The sequence below is a fragment of the Ictidomys tridecemlineatus genome, chromosome Y (assembly GCF_052094955.1).
Source record: "Ictidomys tridecemlineatus isolate mIctTri1 chromosome Y, mIctTri1.hap1, whole genome shotgun sequence".
Classification (NCBI taxonomy): Eukaryota; Metazoa; Chordata; class Mammalia; order Rodentia; family Sciuridae; genus Ictidomys; species Ictidomys tridecemlineatus.
The window spans coordinates 18,374,801-18,397,508 of NC_135494.1; the positions used below are offsets into that span (position 1 = coordinate 18,374,801).

Below are 22,708 nucleotides of genomic sequence, written 5' to 3' on the forward strand. Positions count from 1 at the left end.
AAACAATTTTCTTTTTTAACAATCTGAGTTTGGCGAAGAAAAGAGTAGCCTTGTTGTGCTTCCTTACCATGCTATTACCCATTCTGTTCAGTATATTATCCCTAGATTTTCTTTGGACCCTGAAATAAGTTGGAAAATTCATCATTGGTACTTTAGAGTTTAACACTCAGGGGAAAAAAAGTGGTTTTGTGCAACCATATCTGGAATTCCATCTTACCATTAAAACATGCAGAGTGAAGATTTTCTTCTTTTGATTCCTGTACATAAAGTGAGGAATTCTATACAAGTCCTTACATTTTGGCAGACTTATGCATATAAAATAGGCTACTAGGATTATAATCCCCAGATTACAATCCAGATTATAAATATTCTCCTGGCTGGCACTGTGGCTCTGCAGCAGTGAAGTAGTCTTCCCGGAAGGACTGGATATATTCAAATGTTGGTCTTTCATCAGGGTCCATCTTCCAGCAAAGATTCATCAATTCATGCAGAGATTCTGGACAGCCTTGAGGGCAGGGCATCCTATATCCTTGTTCCACCTGTTCCAGAACTTCACGGTTTACCATACCTAACACACAACATTCAAACGTTAAAAAAAAAAAATCCTAAAAAAATGATCCTAACCATCACTAGCAAAACAGAATAAATCCCCTAATCACTAGCTGTATATCAAGGTATGTTAAGTTTATTTAGTAAAAGATTCTTTTAACAAAAAATAAAATTTAGGCATCAGAGTATATCCAGAGAAACTTAGAAAATGCTAATCTATATTTAAACATGTTCAATTTTTAATTCTGCCTAAAATTTTATTTTCAACACTAATTTCTTCAAAAGCCAATCCCACTTGGTTAATGAGAATTCAGGGTACCATTTTGAAGTAAGATAATTTCTGATATTAATGTTTAACAATGCCTAACCTGGGCACACTTGAAGAATGGAGGCCAGATGGTGTCTGAAAGAACTTTGAAATAGGAATTCCAAGAATTTCAGTCCTGGTTTTGCTAAATATACTAACTAGATAATTATATTGAGTCACCTCCCTGAAACAGTTTCCCTTATCTCATATATTTGTTTGACTTTCTTCTTGTTATTACACACAGTTCCTTTCTTCTACTTCTTTGTAAACTTCCCTCTTCCACCACTGGCAACTCACCCCGTATTGGCAGAGGCTTGGCTGTCTCACCACGTCAGCAAACCCATCATTCCTCCTATCTCCCATATCACCCCCTCTTTTCTGCCTGTCCACAAGGCAAGCTATTCCTCATATCTTCTGCAATATTAAACTGACTGTTAGCAATGAGATTTTTCATAGACTATGATTCCCTTAAAACAATGTAATGAGATTAAATTATTATCTCTATTTCTATTTATAGTTATAATATGAGGAACAAGTGATTCTTTAAAAAACTCTAAAAAAATATTAAAAGAAACTGCATAACTATTACTTTGGGGTCCAACACTTGAAAAAGAAGTTTTCTGTGATTTTCATCTAGGTAAGCAGATTTTAATAATTGAAATCCACTATATTTTACCCAACACAGAAATATAAGCAGAAGTTCTTTGGGAGGAGGAGAAAAGGAGCAGGTACTTAACATTCAAGGAGGGCTTACTTATAATTGGTGAACTTTTCCCCTACTTCTATGCCTTTTTAAATATTTTATGCTTAACAGATTATTAAGATTAATCAATCTAAATAAGCCTGAACCTATACAAAAGTAACCTTCTATTACTAATAATTCTTTTTTTGTCAGGTTCTAAAGAATAAACCCTGGACCCTGCTCCTGTTAAGCATGTACTCTTACCATTAAGTTATATCCCCAGCCCTAATTATCAATAAACTCTTTCATTCAAAACTTTACCCTTCAGAATTTTCTGACAATCACAACTAATGAATTATTTTATGACAACAGTTACATAAGTACAATATGGCAAAAAATGGCCTCTGGTAGAAATACTATCATCTTCAGGGGCCTGGGATTGTGGCTCAGAGGTAGAGTGCTCACCTAGCATGAATGGGGCACTGGGTTCGATCCTCAGCACCACATAAATATAAAATAAAGACATTGTGTCCACCTATAACTAAAAAGTAAATATAAAAAAGGAAATACTATCTTCAGGAAGAGAATTATTTCCTGTAAAGGAATTTCTGAATTTCATAATGAAATACAACTCCCTGAACATAGCACAGAGTTCTTTCTCCCTGATATCTTGGTAAAAAAAGGAGATAGGAAGATTCTAAGATTGTTAATATTTAAAAGGAAATATTTAGCACTCTGTCAATAAATTTAAATATTTCATACTTGTTTGCCTTTGCCACGGTTTATTACAATCCTACAACAAGATTAGCAAACAAGCTATCACTTTACAATGAACACTCTGCTTTGAGAAGAGCCTGCAGTGGATCGGTCTGTGTTACACGTGAATCCTCTTCAAATCATTTAAGACAATTATGCTTATATAGTGTCTTTTGCTTCTTTTTAAAGGCTGGCAGGCTGAGAATTGGGGTGTAGCTCAATGGTAGAGAAAGTCCTCAGCATGCACAAGACCCTACGCTGATCCGAAGCACCATCAACAACAACAACAACAAAAAAGACAATCTACAAATTGTATTTCAATTTTTGTCTGAACATTTAATTTAACCAGGATATCCCAACCATATTAATTTTTTATTATGTATTTTGTAGCTATGTAGTCAGCTGCAAACTCATCGTGGATTTTTATTCTTCCCTGTTGACCCTTTTCTCATCATGAATGCCCCTTTCTATCTCTACTAATATTTCTTGCTTTAAAGTCTACTGCTACACAGGCTATCTTTTGCTTAGCATTTATTTGCACAGTATATTTTTTTCTGTCCTTTAAAATCCAGGCTTATCTGTCATTTAATTAAAATGTTTAGTGTACTTACACGTTATGTAATTATGGACATAGGTAGTTTTAATTTTACCATTCTGTTATTTATTTACTTTTTTCCCATCTATTTTTTCCTCTCTTGCTTTATATTTTGAGCAAGCAAGCAGTTTTTATATTTCCTTTTTACCCTCTTCTTCTAGCTTTTGTTTGGAGCTAGGAATTGAACCCAAGGCCTGGTGCATGCTAAATAGTACTCCATTACACCCTAGTCCTTTTCCTAGCTTTTTCCTTTACCTTTTCTTATTATATTAGTGGTCACTATCAAGATAACATTTCTTTGGTTTATTATTCTTCATTCTAAATAAATACTCTGATGCTTTCCAAACAATGAAAGAAATTAGAAGACTCACCTGTTATTCCTTTACCTCTGCCCTGCCCCCTGTCCTCTGTGTGGTCATAGAATATATTTTTTCATGCATTATAAAATCAGAAAGATACTTTTATTGTTGGTGTTTTAGATCAGCAGTTTTCAAATACTTTGAAGCCATCATTTCATTCTTTCCTGGTTTCCATATCCTGACAGAGTTAGCTGCTGTGTAGATAATATACCACACATCTCTATGACTGTTTGGCTTTGATTTTAAAATTGGATCATGATATAATTATTTGAAGTTTACTGAGTTTATTTTAATTTATCCTGCTTAAGAATGACTAAGTTTATTAAATTTGTGGGTTGTGTCACCCACCTGCACTATCAGATTTATAAAGTTTTTGGCTATTATTTTTTCAAAAATTGTTCTTCCACTTTTTCTCTCATCTCCTTCTGGGACTCCAATTACATATAAATTAGACCTGAAATTTCACTATACCCCACTTTATTTCATTCACTTTGTTCTATTTTTTCCAAGCAGTTTATCTATGCATTACTTTTGATATTTTATATTAATGTACCTTCAAATCTACTAATCTTGTCTTCTATGTCCATCTAATGTGTTTTTAATTTCATAAATACAGTACTGAAATTTCCATTTGAATCTATAAGAATTCCAAATGAAACTACTTAACATGCTGTTTTTTTTCCTCCAACCATATTGCATGTAGAGAAAGCAGAGCTAGATTTTATCTAGTGTTATGATTTTACCAACAATACTGAGAAAAGGCAAAGGAAAAAAATTGTAAATGTAAGAGATTATAATGCTTGACCATTAAATTTAAGGGGTATAAGGGATAGCTACCGGGGTGGTAGACTCAATGGATTGAATATCCTGGTAGTATAAAGAAATTTCTACGGTTGAGGTAGAGACAGCTGGCAAGATGTAAGTTGACAGTAGACATATTAAACTTCAATTGAGAGGTGAGCAGTTACTGGTTATGTTAAACCTTTAAGGTATGAATAGTGAGAAGATTACAGAGGAGGAGGAGGAGGAGGAGGAGGAGGAGGAGGAGGAGGAGGAGAGTTTAAGCTGCAAGAGACTAGGGCAACTGACATATGTATTAAGATGGCCATGAATTAAAGTATGAATGGAGTTTTAATAGAAAGAGTGATGGGGAGTCAGTATTAAGTGAGGAGAACTTGAATGGTATCAGCAAATAATAGCAAAAGGGGAAAAGTGGGAGATAAAATTTGATGGCATTAGCTCTAAAGTTGAAAATATTAGAAAGGAAGGATATATATGTAAAACCCATAGGAGTAGCATAGCTATTTTTCCTGAAGATTGGATTTTATATACTTTCACTCTCAACTATTAGAATATTTCAGTAGAAAAGTTTAAGAGGCAACAGAATAAACAAATATTCAATTGTCACTGAATTTCAAATAAGCTAAAATTTCCTCTTACCCCAAAAGCTTATTTTTAAGAGACAGCCATTTTAATTTTTTCTCCTTTAGTAATGACAGATACATTTATTGTCAAAAAAGTCTATTGAAGAAAATAGGGCAAATATATACAAAAATACATCAATCACACTAATAGAAAAGAACAATTACCTGGGGTACAGCAGGATATTTGTGATATGCTTCTGATCTGAGATAATGGTATGGATAAAAGGCACTTGTGGAAAACATTCTAAGGAGAAAGCTAAGATGGACCTCAGGCACACCTCCCCTGCCCTATCTCAGGATTGTGACTCTTATGGTTGCTCTCCATCCAATGCCAAAATAAACAGATGGGGACTTGGAAAATGAGAAATAAAGATCCTCCTTTTATGTTTTAGCTCCTAACATACTCCTATTAAAGTCGTGATGGGCTGGATGTTGTGGTGCATGCCTATAATCCAAGAGGCTTGGGAGGCTGAGGCACTAAGCAACTTAGCAAGATCCTATCTCAAAAAATAAAAAGGGCTGGGGATGTGGTTCAGTGGTTAAGCACTTCCAGGTTCAATCTCTAGTTTAAAAAAGAAGTCACTGATGGGATAACCAAGAGCAAATGAGATGCAAACTTACCTGGATATCGCACTCTCCCCTTTGTTACCAATTCTGTCTGTAGAATTCCGAATGACCACTCGTCAGACTTTATTGTAAATGGACCATACAGTGCAGCTTCAGGAGTCGTCCATTTGATTGGAAATTTTGCACCTAAAAACATATTGGCAATCTTGTTTAACTGTTTATTAAAAGTCTATCTTTGTGGGCTGGGGATACAGCTCAGTTAGCAGAGTGCTTGCCTTGCATGCACAAAGCCATGAGTTCAATCCCTAGCACAAAAACAAACAAACAAACAAATAAATAATTTTTTAAAAATCTACTTTTATAACTATAGTAAAAGCAGTGCTAATCCTTTGTCAATATCCTTACTATATACATCATCAGTGTCAAATTCTAACAATAGAAGAGACATGAGAAAAACTCTTTAATTTTTGAAATTTATATTAAAATGAATCACATTTCTTCCTTATAGTACTGATTTAAAAAAGGAAGTTAGTGGAAGGAACAGAACATCATTCAAGAAAATACAGGTAGAGGCTCTAGTAAGTAAAAAATATGGATCATAAAATCTGTAACTTTTAAGTTCAGTCTGGCACCCAGCAGTTCTTCTAATTATGTGCTGATAAAGGAATATTTTATTAGATTCTAATGGCTACTGATTTTCAACCATAGTTTCTTTTCAATTTTATAATATATTTCTGGAAAATTTTATTGTGCCATCACTTTTAAAAGCTCACATTAATTTACTCCAATATTTAGTGCATACTTTTATGCACAGGCATTATACTAATCATTATGGGTACATAAAAACATGAATTTATACACTTATAATGTTAATAAGTTTATGGGTATCTTGAAGTTACTTATACATGTATGCATAGCAGTATAAAATAAGTTCTTTAGATTGTTTGGCAAACAGAAGATCAGTTTTCACTAGTATAATCACAAAGGTCTTATTAAAAGATGCTATTGGGGGTCCTGTACAGTACAAGATGTTTAGAGGCCTGGCCTCTACTCACTAGATGCCAATAGCAGCCTCCACATTGTAATAGCCAAAAATGTCTACAGACATTGTTGGATGTCTCTTGGGGCTGGAGAGTGACTGTCCCTTGATTGAGAACCATTAAGCTAAGGTAAGAGTTTCAAAATTCATGAAGTTTGTTAAAGAAAAGAAAGAAATTTTTTAAAAAAAATTATTTGTTGATATGCTAAAATAAATATAAAGAAGCTATTATTAATTATTCTTCAAATGCAAAGAACACCTAGCCAAATCCTTGCAGGAAATAACTATCAAAAAATCACAGCAGTAGGGCTGGGGATGTGTCTCAAGCGGTATCGTGCTCGCCTGGCCTGGCATGCTTGCGGCCTGGGTTCGATCCTCAGCACCACATACAAACAAAAATGTTGTGTCTGCTGAAAACTGAAAAATAAATATTAAAAAAATTATCTCTCTTAAAAAAAATCACAGCAGTATTCATTATATATAATTTTATGAATAAAATCAATGTTTTTGTGACTCTTCTGAGAGGACCTGTAATTATTCTTACTCTATAAAACTGCATATTGAAAAGAGTTTTAAGTGAGAAAAAAACAAAGGACAATAGATTACAAGCATTTAAATAAAAGTACTCTTACCTTGTCTTGCCGTGGATTCATTGTCTTCAATTAATCTTGCTAAAACAAAATCTGCTATTTTACACAGAAGATTTTCTCCTACAAGAATATTAGCAGCTCAAAGATCTCGGTGAATATAGTTCATTCTTTCAATATATGCCATACCATAAGCAATCTTGGAAAGGAAAAAACAGATACATACAAAACATGATGCAGAAGGAACCAGGGAGAAGATAATTTTGGTTAATGTTTAGTAGATCACTGGAAAATCATATATCTCAAAAGAAGATGATAGTAACAGGCATATTACTCAGGAGCTAGTAGGTAAAATAGAAAACACTATAATAAAAAAGCAGGCTAAATCCACCTTTTAAAAATTGTACACATCCCCAGCACAACCACCAAAAAACCCACCAAAAATCTAACACCTTTTTTGAGGGTACCACTCAGTGTATCTAGTAACCATTAGCAGCTCAATGTCCTAATGTCTTCCTGTGTCAGTGGTTGGGAGAAAAGATAAGTCACAGGGTTATTTAGAACTTCTGGATAAAAGTCTATCAAAGTTCGCATCAGGCACAGCCTAAGATGTCCTGTAAGTACAGGTGGAAAACAGTAAATGAATTTGCAGCCTAACATGGCCTGCAAACTGTTTTTATATTGCCCGAGAACTAAAAATGGCTTTTCTATTTTTAAAGAGTTGTAAGGAGAAGGAGGATGGGGTCTGACAGAGATTGTATATGGCTCCTAAAACCTAAAACATGTACCTGACTTAAAAAAAAAAAAAAAAAGGTTCGGATACCCTAACACAGAGTATCTAGAATTTTGACCTCAAGGCTTGGCATATGCCAGTGTTATATGTATAGTTCCTCTGTATAAAGTTCCTCTAAACTGCCAGATTCTGTGGCCATGTGGAAGCTCACTGAGAAGTAAAAGCTGCATTACCAGTTATGTCAACTGAGTTCAATAAAAGGCCCTTCGAACACCTATAACATATCTGAATAGAAACATTACACTTTAATAAAACAAAAAATTCAGAAGAGTTAAAAAAGATTTTTTTTGTGGGGGGAGGGTTCCAGGGACTGAATCCAGAAGTGCATATTAACCATTGAGCTACAATCCCTAGACCCTTTTATTTTGAGATTGGGTCTCCCTAAGCTTTTGAGGTTGGCTTTAAACTTGTGATCTTCCTGCCTTGGCCTCCTGATTCAATGGGATTATGTGTGTACTACTCTGGCTAGCCTAAAGAGACTCATTCTTTTTTTTTTTAATATATATTTTTTTGGTAAGAAGCATGATATTTAGATGTTTTTTCCTTTTTTTTAAGTTGTAGATGGGCACAGTACCTTTATTAATTTATTTTTATGTGGTGCTGAGGATTGAACCCAGGGCCTTGCACGTGCTGAGCGAGCACTCTAACGCTGAGCCATAACCCCAGCTCAAAAGACTCATTCTTAACAGCATATTGCCATTTTAATTCTTGTTTAGGACCATAGTAAATAAAAAATTCAGCATACACTTTAGATTTCTAATATTTTCTTTGGAAGAGTAATCATCCATTTTAATTTTCTTGCTTTTTTTTTTTTTTTGTACTGGAGATTTAACCCAGGGCAATTTACCACTGAGCTACATTCCCTGAATCCTTTTAATTTTTTCATTTTGAGACAGGGTCTCACTAAGTTGCTGAGAGGTTCACTTTATTGCTAAGGCTGGCCTGGATCTTGTAATCTTCCTGCCTCAGCCTTGAGAGTTACTGGGATTACAGACATGAGCTACCATGCCCAGCCATTTTAATTTTCTCAGATTTATCTGTTGAAATATAAATAGATTTTGTATCTGTGAAAACGCTTTCTAAAGGGTCATAATATATGGGATAGCACTGAACTGGGAGTTCCATAGCTAGTTTTAATATGTTCTGGTGTGAACAAGTTTTGTAAATTTTAAATCCCTCTGGTCTTTAGATACTATATTATTTGTAATACTAGGAGCTCACGCTGGATTATCTCCAACATTCCTTTCTGTTCTAAAATTCATTTACTTTTCTACATAAACCGTATTATTTAGGTAAGATTATTCTACATTTTAAATGTTAACTTTCAATTCAAGTTGATATATCTATATGCAAATACCTGAGCAGCCATATCGACCAGCTGTGGAAGCTTCAAATATTTTCCATCTTCTTCCTTAAGGAAATCTAATAAACTTTCTGTAAGAGACAGTGAAATATCCATGGAAAATAAGTAGATTTTACATTAAGATTGACATAAATATTCCTCTACCCCCAAATGACCAAACTCTAACAAAATTTCTCAACTTTTTATTTTAAAAAAAGTTTCTTTCGTAGTTTTGAAATTTCTGAATAATTACCTCAAAGATTCTAGAAAAGACCCCTAAACTGAAATTTATTCTCTTTATAACACATGAAAAAAAGGAAAAATGTACCATTTTCCCTTTCCCTACAGAAAATGTCATCAAATTGGTGTCATTCTTTCCTGCTTTGATCAAGATTTTAAGTTTTATATCCCAAAATATATTTTTTAAAAAATACTTTTTCAGTTGTTGATGGACTTTATTTTATTTATTTTTATGTGGTTCTGAGGATCGAACCCAAAGCCTCACATGTACCAGGAAAACACTCTATCACTGAGCCACAGCCACAGCCCTCAAATAATATAACATTTTAAATCAATATGATTCAAGAATTCAGATATGGTTATAACTAAATAAAGGCAGCTAAATGAGCTGCTGTGGAAGTGCTGGCTTGACCAATGTCTCTTAATTTTAGCAGAAATTATAATGGAACAGCAAAATACTATGAATACAGCAAAGTGAAAAGCCAGGAAGAAATGTCTATTTGTTGCCTCTCTCTATCACTAGTTAAAAACATACACATGCTTCAGTTTAGTAAAGAGAAACCATCAGACAAATCCAAACTAAGATTTATTTTATAAAACATAAAATTGGATTGTTTTCTTAAACAACAATGCTGTGAAACAGAAAGTCAGAGGAATGGCTCCAAGCTCAAGGAGACAAAGAGAAATTACAACTGAATGTAGCAAATGGCCAGGAGATAGGAAAAAGAAATTCCAAGTAATGGAAGCAAGGAATGAAAAAAATCTATCTGTCCAAAACAGTGGGTTTACACTGGAGCACATAAGGCAATGAGTCTGGATGTATTATAGGGGCCAACTGCTAAGCTAAAAACCAAAATGGGGAATTTCTGAGTTTTAAAACTAGAAAGGACTTTTGTTATCTTGTATTCTTAACCTCTTACCTAGAAATAATCCTAAACTAGTGATCTGACAACACAGAATTCTAACATGTTCTCAAAATTAAATAATTTGTAAAGTAATACAGAGATAAATGAACCATTAGCTTTACTTCCATTATATTTCTTTTGTTAGCAATGTCTTGATTTAAATTTCTTCCTTCTCCCTTTCTCCTTTGTCTTCTAGTTCAAGCAGAGTACTCTTTGAAAAGGTATACTTGGAAGCTGTTTACAGTAGAAACTCTTCCCAAAGAGAGCCATGAATTATTGGGTTTAGGTATGTTTTGACTATCAATTAACAGGCTATGTCAGTTTGTTTCAGTCCCTTTTGAGAAAAAAAAATTCCTATAGCAAATATGTATCTTGTTGTTGCCCTTGTTACCACTAGAGGAAACTATATCATTGGTCAAGGTAGACTATGGAGAGGGTAACATAACCCGTGCAGTTATTTAGTTTGATTCAAGAGAGTAAAAAAATAAAATAACTTAAAAAATAGATCAAGGGCTGGGGTTATGGCTTAGTGGTAGAGTGCTTGCTAGCACATGTGAGGCACTGAGTTTGATCCTCAGCACCACACGAAAATACATAAATAAAATAAAAATATTGTGTCCATCTACAACTTAAAAGAAAAAAAAAAGATCAAATTCAAATGGGTAAAAATTGAGCCAGTAAGCATACTTGCAGATTTACTGGTCCTTCTTCTAAAGCATCAGTAGCCTAGGGATGAAGAGGAAAGAACATCAACTTTCTTTTCTCTTTTTCTTGGCCATAACTAGCTCTGTTACAGAAGATCTCACCTTGTGGTCTGTGTTTGAAAGATGGAGAAACTGCAGTTGACAGTACTGGAGAAAAGAAGTTTCTAGGAGTCCTGAGTATACAGACTGTGTTTACATTAAAACAAATTTCCTTTAATTTTACCTTTTTTCTTTGCTTCAGTACTACCTGAATATCATTCTGATTTTATCATTTTAACTCAGTTTGTATATTTTGTTGTATATTTTGTTTTTTTCCTTCAGTCAAATCTACTTTCATTTATTTTTATGTGGTGCTGAGTGTCCATCTACAACTAAAAAACATATTTAAAAAAAAAAAACCTCTTTCAAAATAAATTCAAACTGCCTAGTCATCCTTTAAAACTTTGTAAATCCTCCAGAATAACTGGAACTAACCACTATTTCATTAACAAAGTGTCACATTTTGGGGGGCATGGTGGCACATGCCTGTAATCCTAGCAATTTGGGAGGCTCAGACAGGAGGATGGCAAGTTCAAGGCCAGCCTGGACAACTTAGTGAAACCCTGTCTCAATTAAAAAAAAAAAAGGAGAGAGACAGACAGAGAAAGAAAGAAAATAAAAGAAAAAAGGGTGTGGGGGTGCTGGTAATATAACTCTAGTGGTAGAGCATTCCCGAGTTCAATCCCCAGACTAACAAACAACAACAACAAAACCAAAATGTCCCATTTCTCTTTTCAAATGCTTCCAAAAATAATCATAAATTAGAAAGTACTATGCAATAAGACTCCATTTTTATAAAAACTGAAATGAATGATTCTTTTGTAAAGAAGTTACCAACATGAATATTCCAAGAGATACTAATATACACTTACCTTTTGACATAAATTCAGTGACAATGTAAATTGGTTCTTCAGAAACAACAGCATAGAGTGGAACAAGTTTATCTATCGTGTCTTAATTTTTTCATTATCTGAGCTTCTTGAAGAAAAGCTTCTGGCATCATTGTACCTGGTTCTAGTGTTTTGATTGCTACTTTTGTGGTTCCATTCCATGTTCCTAGAGAAACAATACCTCTTACTATTTTAATCAATATTTTAAGGGATTTTAGAACAAATTTCAATGAATAGCAATTATATTACATATTTAATATTATATATATATTTTTGTAATAAAATTGCGGCACTTTAATCTGTGGCTAAAAATTGACAAAAACCAAAAATTCAGGCTTCTTACCCATCCACACTTCACCAAAACATCCTTGTCCTAGTTTAACCTCTAGTCGCAAAGATTCTCGAGGGATTTCCCAAGCATCCTTTGCTAGACCTTGAGTCTGGGGTTTCACAGTTGGACACACGGTTGTTACCTTGTGGCATAAACCATCAGCATGTTCTAGATAAATGAATAAAACTACAATGTAAAAATGAATTATGTATAAAAATTAAGCTACAGAGTATATAAATGCTTAAAAGGGGCTCATAAATTATAGAAAAACTGTCATCAGTTTTTCTCTAAAAACAAAAAGGAAGTTGTCTACAAGAAGCAAAAAAAACAAAAAAAAAAACAAAAAAACAAAAAACCCACATATAAGAAGTGAAACATTTTGTTAAATATATTTTTATGTTATTGTTTACTGAATACTTATGCTCTAGCTATTATGTTAATTTGGCTCTTTATAAATTGCTCATAAAAATGAGGCTTGGAAAATTTAGGAAACTTTCTCAAGGTCCCACAGTTAATAAGTGATGGGATTCAAAGCCAGTTCTGTCTACCTCCAAATTTCTGATTTAATAAATGGGATTTATTTGATCCCTAAGAGAATGCTTTTATTAATTGTTATTTCTTTTTTTGTTGTTGTTTTTTTCCTGGAGATTGAACCCAGCACTTTACCACTGAGTCACATCCCTAGCCCTTTTATATTCTGAAACAAGATCTTGCTAAATTGCTTAAGGCCATAATAAATTGCTGAGGGTGGCTTTAAACCAGCAATCCTCCTGCCTCAGCCTCCCAAGCAATGGGGATTACAGCTATGCACACCACTGTTCCCAGCAGGAAAAAATTCACTTAGTTAACTGAATTTTGAATAAGAGAGCCACAATGTAAGGAACTTTAGATTTATAATGTGTTGATCTGTGCATCTTTCTCATACAGTCTTTCTTATTGTAAATGAGACATGTTTCCTCCCATTCTCATCAAGAATGGTTACCAACCACGCAAATTTTCTATTCTAGCAAGGGCAATTATGTGTTGGCACTGCTTGGTAACATATTTGATTGATGTCAAGACTGCTGATTGACTTGGTAGACTCAGTTTATAGTTACCTGTCATTGAAGAAGATATTACCATGGAAACTTTCCCTCCTCCAGTACTAATAATTTAAAGACTTAGATGCATTTACATAATGAATTGATAATGAAAAATTCTGAGACATAAGACTTCACAGTTGAATATTTCCAAAATCTTTGAAAGACAAGAATATCTATAGTTGCCACAGGTTAATCTTCTAAGAAAAATACACCTTCAGACCATATTTTATTGGGTTTATATTCTAGGAAATCTTAGGAGATCAGCCGCTGAAGGAAAAGGTAATCCAAGAGGATATGTGATACAGCTTTTTGTGTCAAAGTGTTTAGCTTTAGCTACTTACCTGTGTTTATAAATAAAATATTTGCTTTTATGTTTTTCATTTATTTCCATAATATATTTTGGGGGAGGGGGTACTGGGCATTGAACTCAGGGACACTCAACCACTGAGACACACCATATTTTGTATTTTATTTAGAGACAGGGTGTCACTGAGTTGTTTAATGCCTCGCTCTTGGCTGAGGCTGGCTTTGAACCCACTATCCTCCTGGTCTCAGTCTCTGGAACTGCTGGGATTTAAGGCATGTGCCACTGCACCCAACCTCAAAATGTATTTGTACATTATGAAATGGAACTCCACTGTAAAAATTATGCTTGTAAGATATAAAAATTTCAACAACAGTCTAATTTTAGCACACTATCCAATAACCCAATTCAGATACTAAGAACTACCTGTTCTCATTTTAAAACTAGAATACTAACATACACTGGGCACATACTGTGTATAAAGTAGTAGTATGCTAACCCTTAAGAGAGATGAGGACATGAATTTTGTTCTCATACAACAGAGCATGAGGAAATAATTTTTAGCTGTGTAGTGTTTCACCAATTTCTGCAGAGTGTCAAATTGTGCTCTGGTTGTTAGATAGTAGCCATCATTGTCAAGTTTCCTAATTTTGTAGTGTTTCACATTGTCACCCCTTACTTCATCCCAATCACGAATAGAGAGGGAATAAGCACCTGGGAGAAAGAAAATAAATGCTTATTATCTCTTTCTTAAAATACTGGACAAACAAAATTTTATATTAATATAATAGTAATCATACCTTTAGTGGTTTCACTTTCTCTTACTAAGAATATACCTCGTTGATTGCCAGGATTCAAAAGTAATCTTTCAGCATCTTTTCTCCCCATTTTGCCAAAATACCATCTAGAAAAAAATTAATGATGTTTTGATTTGGGAAGGTTTGAAGGTCAGAAAAATTATATTCACAAATAAATAAGAGTGAAATGGGATAGGAGAGCTGACAAAGAATAGCTACAGAACATGCTTAGGATATAGTAAAACATAAATTTTTATTTATTAAAGAAGAATTTACAAATATCACTGTTAAAATATCTGATAGTATTTCCATGTACTGACTACTCAACATGTCACTGGAACTCTACCTGGCAGTCATGGAAACAGCAAATGGAGAAAGACAGCAAATAACAGATCTTTTCTGTCAGTGACACATATAGGTAGGAAGAACAGAAGTTGTTCTCTGATAACATGTGATCACCTGTATTGATAAGATCTAAGTATATAATATTCAAATTATGAGGAACTCTAATTTCATATGAGTTTGATTTAATAAAGTTTAATGAATAAAAATGACAATCTTTGCTATGAAAAGACTCACAGAACAGTGAAGAAGGCAAAAGAACAAAAGTAACAAATGTTATAATAAAAATAGTTATTGAGGCAAATGTTAATAAAAAAAACAAGTATTGATAACCCCTAGCTATATGCAAGACGCTGTGTTAACTGTTGTAATATGAAAAAGAGGTTATTATTTATGGATTCCAGAACAACTAGTTGGACCAAAAAAGTAATATGTCATTGAAACTGACTTCTAACATTTTAGAAGTTGTAAGAATAGTACACAGAACTCCCAAGTTCCCCAGCTGTTAATATTTTACTTTGTTATATTCTTTATTTCCCACCTTCCTTTATATGTTGGGTGCATGTGTTTACATCTTTTTTCCCCTTTGAACTGACTGAATGTTGCCAAAATGCTGAATCATTACCCTAAATACTTTAGTGTATGCTTTGTAGAAGACAAGGATACTGTCCTACATAACCACAATGCAAATACCTAAATCAAGAAGTTAAACACTGAAACAATCTCCTCTCTGAGGTAAATTTTGAAGAAAGTCTGCAGAATATGAAAAGGACTAGATAATTTTAAAAACTAAGTGGAAAACTAAAGGAAAAAGACAAGGCATAAAAATATGATTAAGATTTACTCAGGATACCAATCTAAGCAGATACTACAGCATTAATTATGAATTCTCAAGTAACATCTATTAATGATACATTAGCTGTATTAAGACTGGTATGTAATTGTGTGTAAAATTGTGGCTAAGTAGAATGTGCATTAAAACATTTTAAAAATCAAAATAATCAATAAAATATGAAGTACTGCCATACTCTTCTGCCTGAATGGAATCTGCAGGCGCTACATAATTGCTAGGGATGTAACCATTCTTTCCTGTAGCAATTGATCTTGCTTCCCACCAGTCTCCTTCCCTGAAACACATAAAACAACAATTACCACAACGTATAATATATTGCACTTTCTTATTTCAAGTAAATGAGAGATATAACTTCCATTTTTCTACTTATGCATTCACTTTATCAAGAATTAAACTTATTAAACTTATTAAAAATAAGTTAAATGAATTAAAGAAATTAAGACTAAGCAAAAGTATAATTACATACTACTACAATAAATCAACAACAAAAGCCCCAAACACCATACACTAAAAATTCAATTATAGTATCTTTTATTTCTCTTCATAATTCTTTCAACCTAAGACAATAAACTATACTGAACTAAGTAGTTTTGAATAAACTTTCAAATTATTCATCTTTGGCTGAATTTCTTAAGAGCTTGAGATAATTTGCTTACCATAATACTCCCCAATTTAAGGTACAAACTTAGTGGTTTTTAATATATTCATAGAGCTGTATAGCCATTTCATAATAAATTTTAGAATATTTTTTACCACCACAAAAAGAACCCCAATACTTATGAGTAATCACCTCCAACCCCTTCCACTATTGGCAACCACTTAACTGCTGTCCATCTCTATGGATATGAATATTGTGGGCATTTCATATAAATGGAATGATTTATGTGGTCTTTTGTGACTGGCTTTTCACTCAGCATATATTTTTTTCAAGGTTAATCTATGTTTTAGCACATATCAATAGTTCTTTGTTGTTGTTGAATGCTTTTCTTTTTAACAGTACACAAAATTATAATGTTCTTGTTTTAGTCATTTTAGAAAAAAAATTATGAGGCCTGAGCACTCCTTATAGAAAAGCAATTAATAATAAACAATAATAAAAAGCTCAATTTCTAGAAAAATGTTATCTAAAAATAATTCAATATACTCAAATTAAGTCATAATTCAGAATATGAGAACTATATGGTTTGTGATATAAAAACCTTGACTGTTACAAAAGTAATATGAAAAGAACAAATATTAGTCTCTAATAAGGATGATGTACATGACATTCACTACTTAAAATTAAGTGTAGGGATAGGGTTGTGGCTCAGTGGCAGAGCACTTGCCTAGCATGTGTGAGGCACCATTGACCAAAAAAAAAAAAAATTAAAAAAAAAGATTAAATGTATTTTTTAGACCAAAATTTTTAAAATATTCATTGATTTTGCTCTCAAAAACTGAAATGGAAAGCCCTTTGGTAATTCAAACATTTACAAACTCGTACATTTGGTTTTTGGTTTTCTAGTACGTTAATTATTTTGAAACATACAAATAGAATTGTATTTGATCCTGATAAGCAATCATGATTCATATGAACCAAATACCTACTGAGTGATAGATGCCACTCAGGATGTGTGGAAAAAAGGTAAAAAGACAGTCCTTAAATTTAAAAAACTCAGTCTAGAGTGGGATTTTGCAGCCTCAATAATACTGACATTTTGGATTTGATAAATCTTTGCTGCATGCATAGTAGGATGTTTACCAATATCACTGGCCTCTATTTCGTAGATGACAGTAGCAACACCTTGATGACAACCAAAAATATTTCCAGCCTTTGCCAAATATCTCCCAGGTAATTTTGCCCCAGGTTGAGAACTACTAACCTAAAAGAATGACAAGCTAAGTGACAAATTAAAAGTTCCCTGGGAGCTGGGACTGAAGTCTGCATAAGGTGCTATGTTAATACCTAATAGAAACAATATAGCAGGACATGGGTTGTAGAGCATAAATGTTAGAACACTTGTCTAATATACAGGAGGCCCTGGGTTCAATCCCCAGCACAAAGGAAGGGACAGAAAAAGGGAGAGAAGGAGGAGAATGGAGAAACAGTCACTCCAGAAAAAAAGTAGTATGTGTGAAGGCATGGAAAGGGCAAGAAACTCTAGTGTACTTAGAAAATTCCACCTACTACAGTATGGCTGATTGGTAGAGTTAAAAAGGATTTGAAGAAACACTTAATAAATCCTCAGGGAATGATGGCTACTCATGTTTTTTTTTTTTTTTTTTTTTGACTGACTTGCTTTAAAGCAAGACAGTCATGATCGTATTTTACATTCTGGAACAATAACTGGTAACAGATGGAAACAAGGATAGAGGGAAACATGACTGGAATCAAAGGGACTATAAGTATATATTTCAAGAAGTTATAAGTGATTGTTATGCTTGCTAATGAAATTATGGGCTGGTTTTCCAAAACAAGGATCAAATTTTCTATGTGGATCACTAAATGACAGAAAGTCTTGAGAGTTACATAAGGAAAAAGCAACTTAATTTGGTCCATTTGGGAGTACAAAAGTTTCTTATTCAACTTTTTGGCTTTGTCTTTTAGAAAAAAGAAAAGATCTTTAAATCATCTGGATACTTAAATAGGAACAAAGAATTTTTTATAAAAGATTTATAAAGTAATATATTTGCATATGCCCCCTCAGTAACTCTTCATTTAAAATTTTTTTTTATTAGCTACAACTCTTCATTCTTAAATCTCTACTCTTTATGGCTGAACCACAGCAGCACAATTTGTAGAAGTAGTAACTTCTATAGGCAGTATTATGTCACGTGTCTCAAGGAACTAAATCTATCCAGCACAGAGGTCAGAGATTCATACCCTGTCATGCTTATCTCCAGATCATAAACTAGCTTATAAGTTTCAATGTAAAGAACAAGTGTCTGTCTGTATTTCTCCCTCTCAGAATACTCAACACTTACGTATTGTTAATTATTTGAAATCTTTCACCCTTCTTAAATGAAAGATCTTCTGTAGTTCTAGCTGCATAATCATATAAGGCCACAAATATAGTAACACCACCTAGCAAAGGAAAAAAAGACCAAGGTAAATTATATAGATAAAATGAAACAAAAGAGAAATAAAAAAAATATTGCCAGCAAAAATCTTATTTTTTCTCTCTAGTTTTCAAAATCTATTTTTAGACAATTGGGGCTTCTAAAAGTTGGGGCTCTAAGCAGCTGGAGTTTAAATAATGAGATGTTCTCTTAAGACCTTCCACAAAATCACTGTAGTTTACATATTCTAAAACTCTATAGACTCGGAAACAAATTTAATTTTGATTCTGAACCAATGCCTCTGGCATGAAAAGACAGTCAAATTTCGAACCAATTCTTTGGAAGGAAGAACACTACTGGAGCACTATAGACTACTGACATTAATCTTCTCAACTTCTTATAAACAACAGGTGAACATTTACAACCATAATCATTAATACTAAACACTAGGGTTTTAGTAAGATTAACTTACTATATACTTACCTTAAAAATAAAACTGTTGGGTTTGTTGTGGAAGTTTAATGGCATGGCCGATATGAATTATAAAGTATAAATTCCAAAAATAACTCATATTTAGCAACATGTGCAGATGCTTAAGAGAAGAGCGCACTGAACAGCCAAACTATTATATGTAAGCAAAACAAATAACAATAGAACAAATGTATACAATATGCATGACTTGTCAGTGCTTAAAATTATTTCAGACAGGTATTCTGGCTAAACTTCCCATAATATATAACTTGTTTTATTGTATATATTTATCATATATGACACAATGTTTTGAAACATGAATACACTGTGAAATGGTTAAATCAAGTTAATTCACATATGCATTGCTTCACATATTTCTTTTTTTGTGGTGAGAAAACTTAAAATTTCTCAGCAAATTTGAAGATTACAATACGTTGTTATTAGCTATGGTCACTAGGTTGTACTATAGACTTGAACTTATTCTTTTTTAATTTTTTTTTCAGTGCTAGAGATCAAGCAAGGCATCGCACAAGCAAGGGCATCGCACAAGCAAGGCAAATGCTCTATCACTGAGCTCTGTTCCAACATATTCTTAATTTCAATATGTATATATTTTACTCAATGTAATTCTGCTGACTTGGCAAATATCAATGGTTAGTTTACATCCATCCATCAATAGATTTTTTTTAATGGTAGGAAGAAAGGCAGTTAGTAAAATTACAGACTAAGCAAAAATATGAAATGTAGAAAGCAGTATAAAACGTACTGTCTCTAAATACAAAATGTAAAAAGCAGTATAAAATCTACCGTCTCTAAATATAAAATAATAGCAAACCAAAGTTCATTCATCTGGCTTCTATTCCAAGTTTTAGTCATGTACCAACTGCTTTTTGACATCACTACTGAATGTGTAATAACCATTTAAAACATGTACAAAATGAAGCTCTTGATTTTTCTTCTCTAACCTGTATTTACCCAAATCCTCTCTATTTAAGCAAATAGCACTAGAATCAAGTCAGGTAATAACTTGAGCCAATTCTACTACTAATACTACCAGTTCTACATCTATAATATTTCATTTATCTATTTTCCATTTCCACTGCTGCCCCCTAAATCCCAATCCATGTCATTTCTTACTGGGACTGCTGGGGCTATGAGTACTGGCTACTTAATCTACTTCTCCACAGAGCAGCAAGAATGAGTTTTTTTAAAAGGGAATTCCATCATGCAAAATCCTTTACATATAATCTTGATGAGCTTCTTCCCAGCTTCAGAAAAAATCCAAACTCCTTACTAGAGTCTATGTAGTACTAAGTAATAGTGGTATCCTAACATCAATATCACATCATACAACTCTCCTCTCTGCCTACATTGTTCTTCCCACCAGTTCTTAAAAACTTTCCAGTCCATTTGTTTCTCTTGAACTTTGTGTTTGTTATTCCCTCTTCCTAGAAATTCTGCTCTTTCCTGAGGTCTGCAGATAGTTCATTCTCATCAATCAAATATCAGTTAAAATGATTTCTTCTCAAGGAGGCTTTCCCTGATCAACTACAGGATCATTACCAATTATTCTTGCTAGTTCCTTCATAGAATTAAGAAATACTGATCTCAACTTATTTAGTTGTTTGTTCACTAATTATTGTTCAATCAACATTATTAGGTAAACTCTATCAGGAGAGAAGCCTTGTTTGTCTTGCCCATCTCTTATACCTATATGCAAAGACACTCTGTTTTTTACAAGAGTTAATAAGTGAACATCTTTGAATGGGGTATTTCATATGAATAAATACTTTTTCTTTTTCTTCAGTACTGGAGACTGCACCCAGATTGTAGTTCTACCACTAAGCTACATCCCCAGTCATAGCCCTTTTTATTTTGAAAAAAGGTCTCTGTAAATTGCCATAGTTGGCCTCAAACTTGTGATCTTCCTGTCGCAGCCTACACAGTTGTTTGGATTACAGGTGTGCACCACCATGTCCACTATGCACATCAATAAAAATTTAAAGTAACTAAAGTATGTCTTTTAAGTATTAAAATTTATTTTAATCATTTTGAATTAGTAACTTTCAAAAACATATAATCCTGAAAATAAGTTAAACTTTTTACTAATGACAGAAATATCATCATGGCCATAGATTATTGAAATATTTGCAGTCAGAACGCTGGAATTAGGACTGTGATTGTGGTGATGTCCAATATTCTCCAAATGTTGTCTAACAGAATCAGTGTATGGCAGTCCTCACTATTATTGGTTCAGAGGTGAACAAACTGAGGAGACAAATTTATAATCCATGCTTGTGACAGAGATTTCTCCTTTGCCCCCACAGGCTGTTAATAAGGACATATGTTAGGGCTAGGGTTGTGGCTCAGTGGCAGAGTGCTCACCTAGCATGCATAAGGCACAGGTTTGATCCTCAGCACCACATAAAAACAAAATAATGTGTCCACCTAAAACTAAAAGATACATAAATAAATAAATAAATATTTTTTTAAAAAAATAAGAACATATGTTACTCCATTTGATGCTGGTAGCTGTTTATGCCTAAGGATAAACAGAAAACAGATGAAATAAACCCAAATCCTGTTGATATCATGGAACTGCCACACAAATGAATCTTGAAGTTCATCTTCTTTGCTTTAGCTACCTGTGCTTTGTTATTTCAAGGGAAAAGCATCCTGATGCGGGAGCCCTCATGTAACGTAAGAGCTCATTTTCTCTTTTTCAAGTTTTTAAAATCTACTTTTTTAGGGCATTCTGTATCCATGGAAGATTGTCAACTATCTATTCTTGCTGTTCTCTGAAAAGATATGATAATGTAAAAATGGGAGTCCTGCAGTATGACACTGAATTCAAGCTCTTATGCTTATAATCTCTGGGGGAAAAATTTTTCTGAGCCTCAGGATTTTTCTTTTATAAATCATAGTATCTGATAGAAATACTGCATTATCGTGACTGTAATGCCAAATAATTAACACTTATTAAGTAACTACTGGATTACTTTAATACTAGTTAGCACTTTCTAATCCTGAGAAGTTATAAGATTCTTGGAAGAGGAATGTATGTTTTTAATCTTCATTTTCCCAGTGCCTGCCACATATTAATTGCTTAATAATTACTGGTAAATTAATGAAATAATTAAAAGTATAACCCTATCAAACTGTCACCAAATTTCCCAGAACCATATATATATAGAGACTTTAATTTTATGTTAGATATTGAATTTTCACATATACAATTTTTAAAAGTCCTCCAGTAAGATATTTTTCTTAGCAAATAGACCATAAGTATGTACTGCCCAAGGTTATGTTCTCAAACAGGCAACATAATTATCCATTTAAATTTCACCTGTTAAACCAGTAGGATATGAACTTGGCACCACTGAGAATGAGGAAGATGCTCCTCCAAAAGGAGTCACCCCTGAGGATCCTCCAAATGGTGTTATGGAAAGATTGCTAAAATTAACCGAAGTTCCTTTTGCTGAAGATGATGGTGCCACTGCAGTGTGCTCTGCTCCATAATGGCTGACACTTGTACTGACAGGCTCTGGAGTGTTTTCAGTTCTATATTTAATAGCTGGACTTTTGTTTTCTTTACTTTTAATGCAGCCCATTATCAAATCTACAGAGGAAACAGGCAAGTATTTTGAGAAATAGTTAATATACATCATACTTTAAAAAAATACAATGGAAAATATGACTTTAAATAAAACA

The 22,708-nt window shown here is 33.4% G+C and overlaps 2 protein-coding genes across 2 annotated transcripts in view; both read right to left on the reverse strand.

Annotated features, from left to right (window-relative positions):
* Window positions 1-22,708, reverse strand: part of LOC144372078 (uncharacterized) — a 161,591-nt gene that overhangs the window by 70,866 nt on the left and 68,017 nt on the right. The window lies entirely within an intron of this gene.
* On the reverse strand, window positions 360-22,616 carry LOC144372077 (tyrosine-protein kinase Yes-like). Its single transcript, XM_078035492.1, is given in 12 exon segments — window positions 360-568; window positions 5,294-5,425; window positions 6,911-7,064; window positions 9,016-9,088; window positions 11,757-11,833; window positions 11,835-11,944; window positions 12,122-12,279; window positions 14,062-14,209; window positions 14,296-14,399; window positions 15,663-15,761; window positions 18,452-18,551; window positions 22,344-22,616. Coding segments are annotated over 12 exon segments (1,629 nt in total). The 5' UTR covers window positions 22,609-22,616.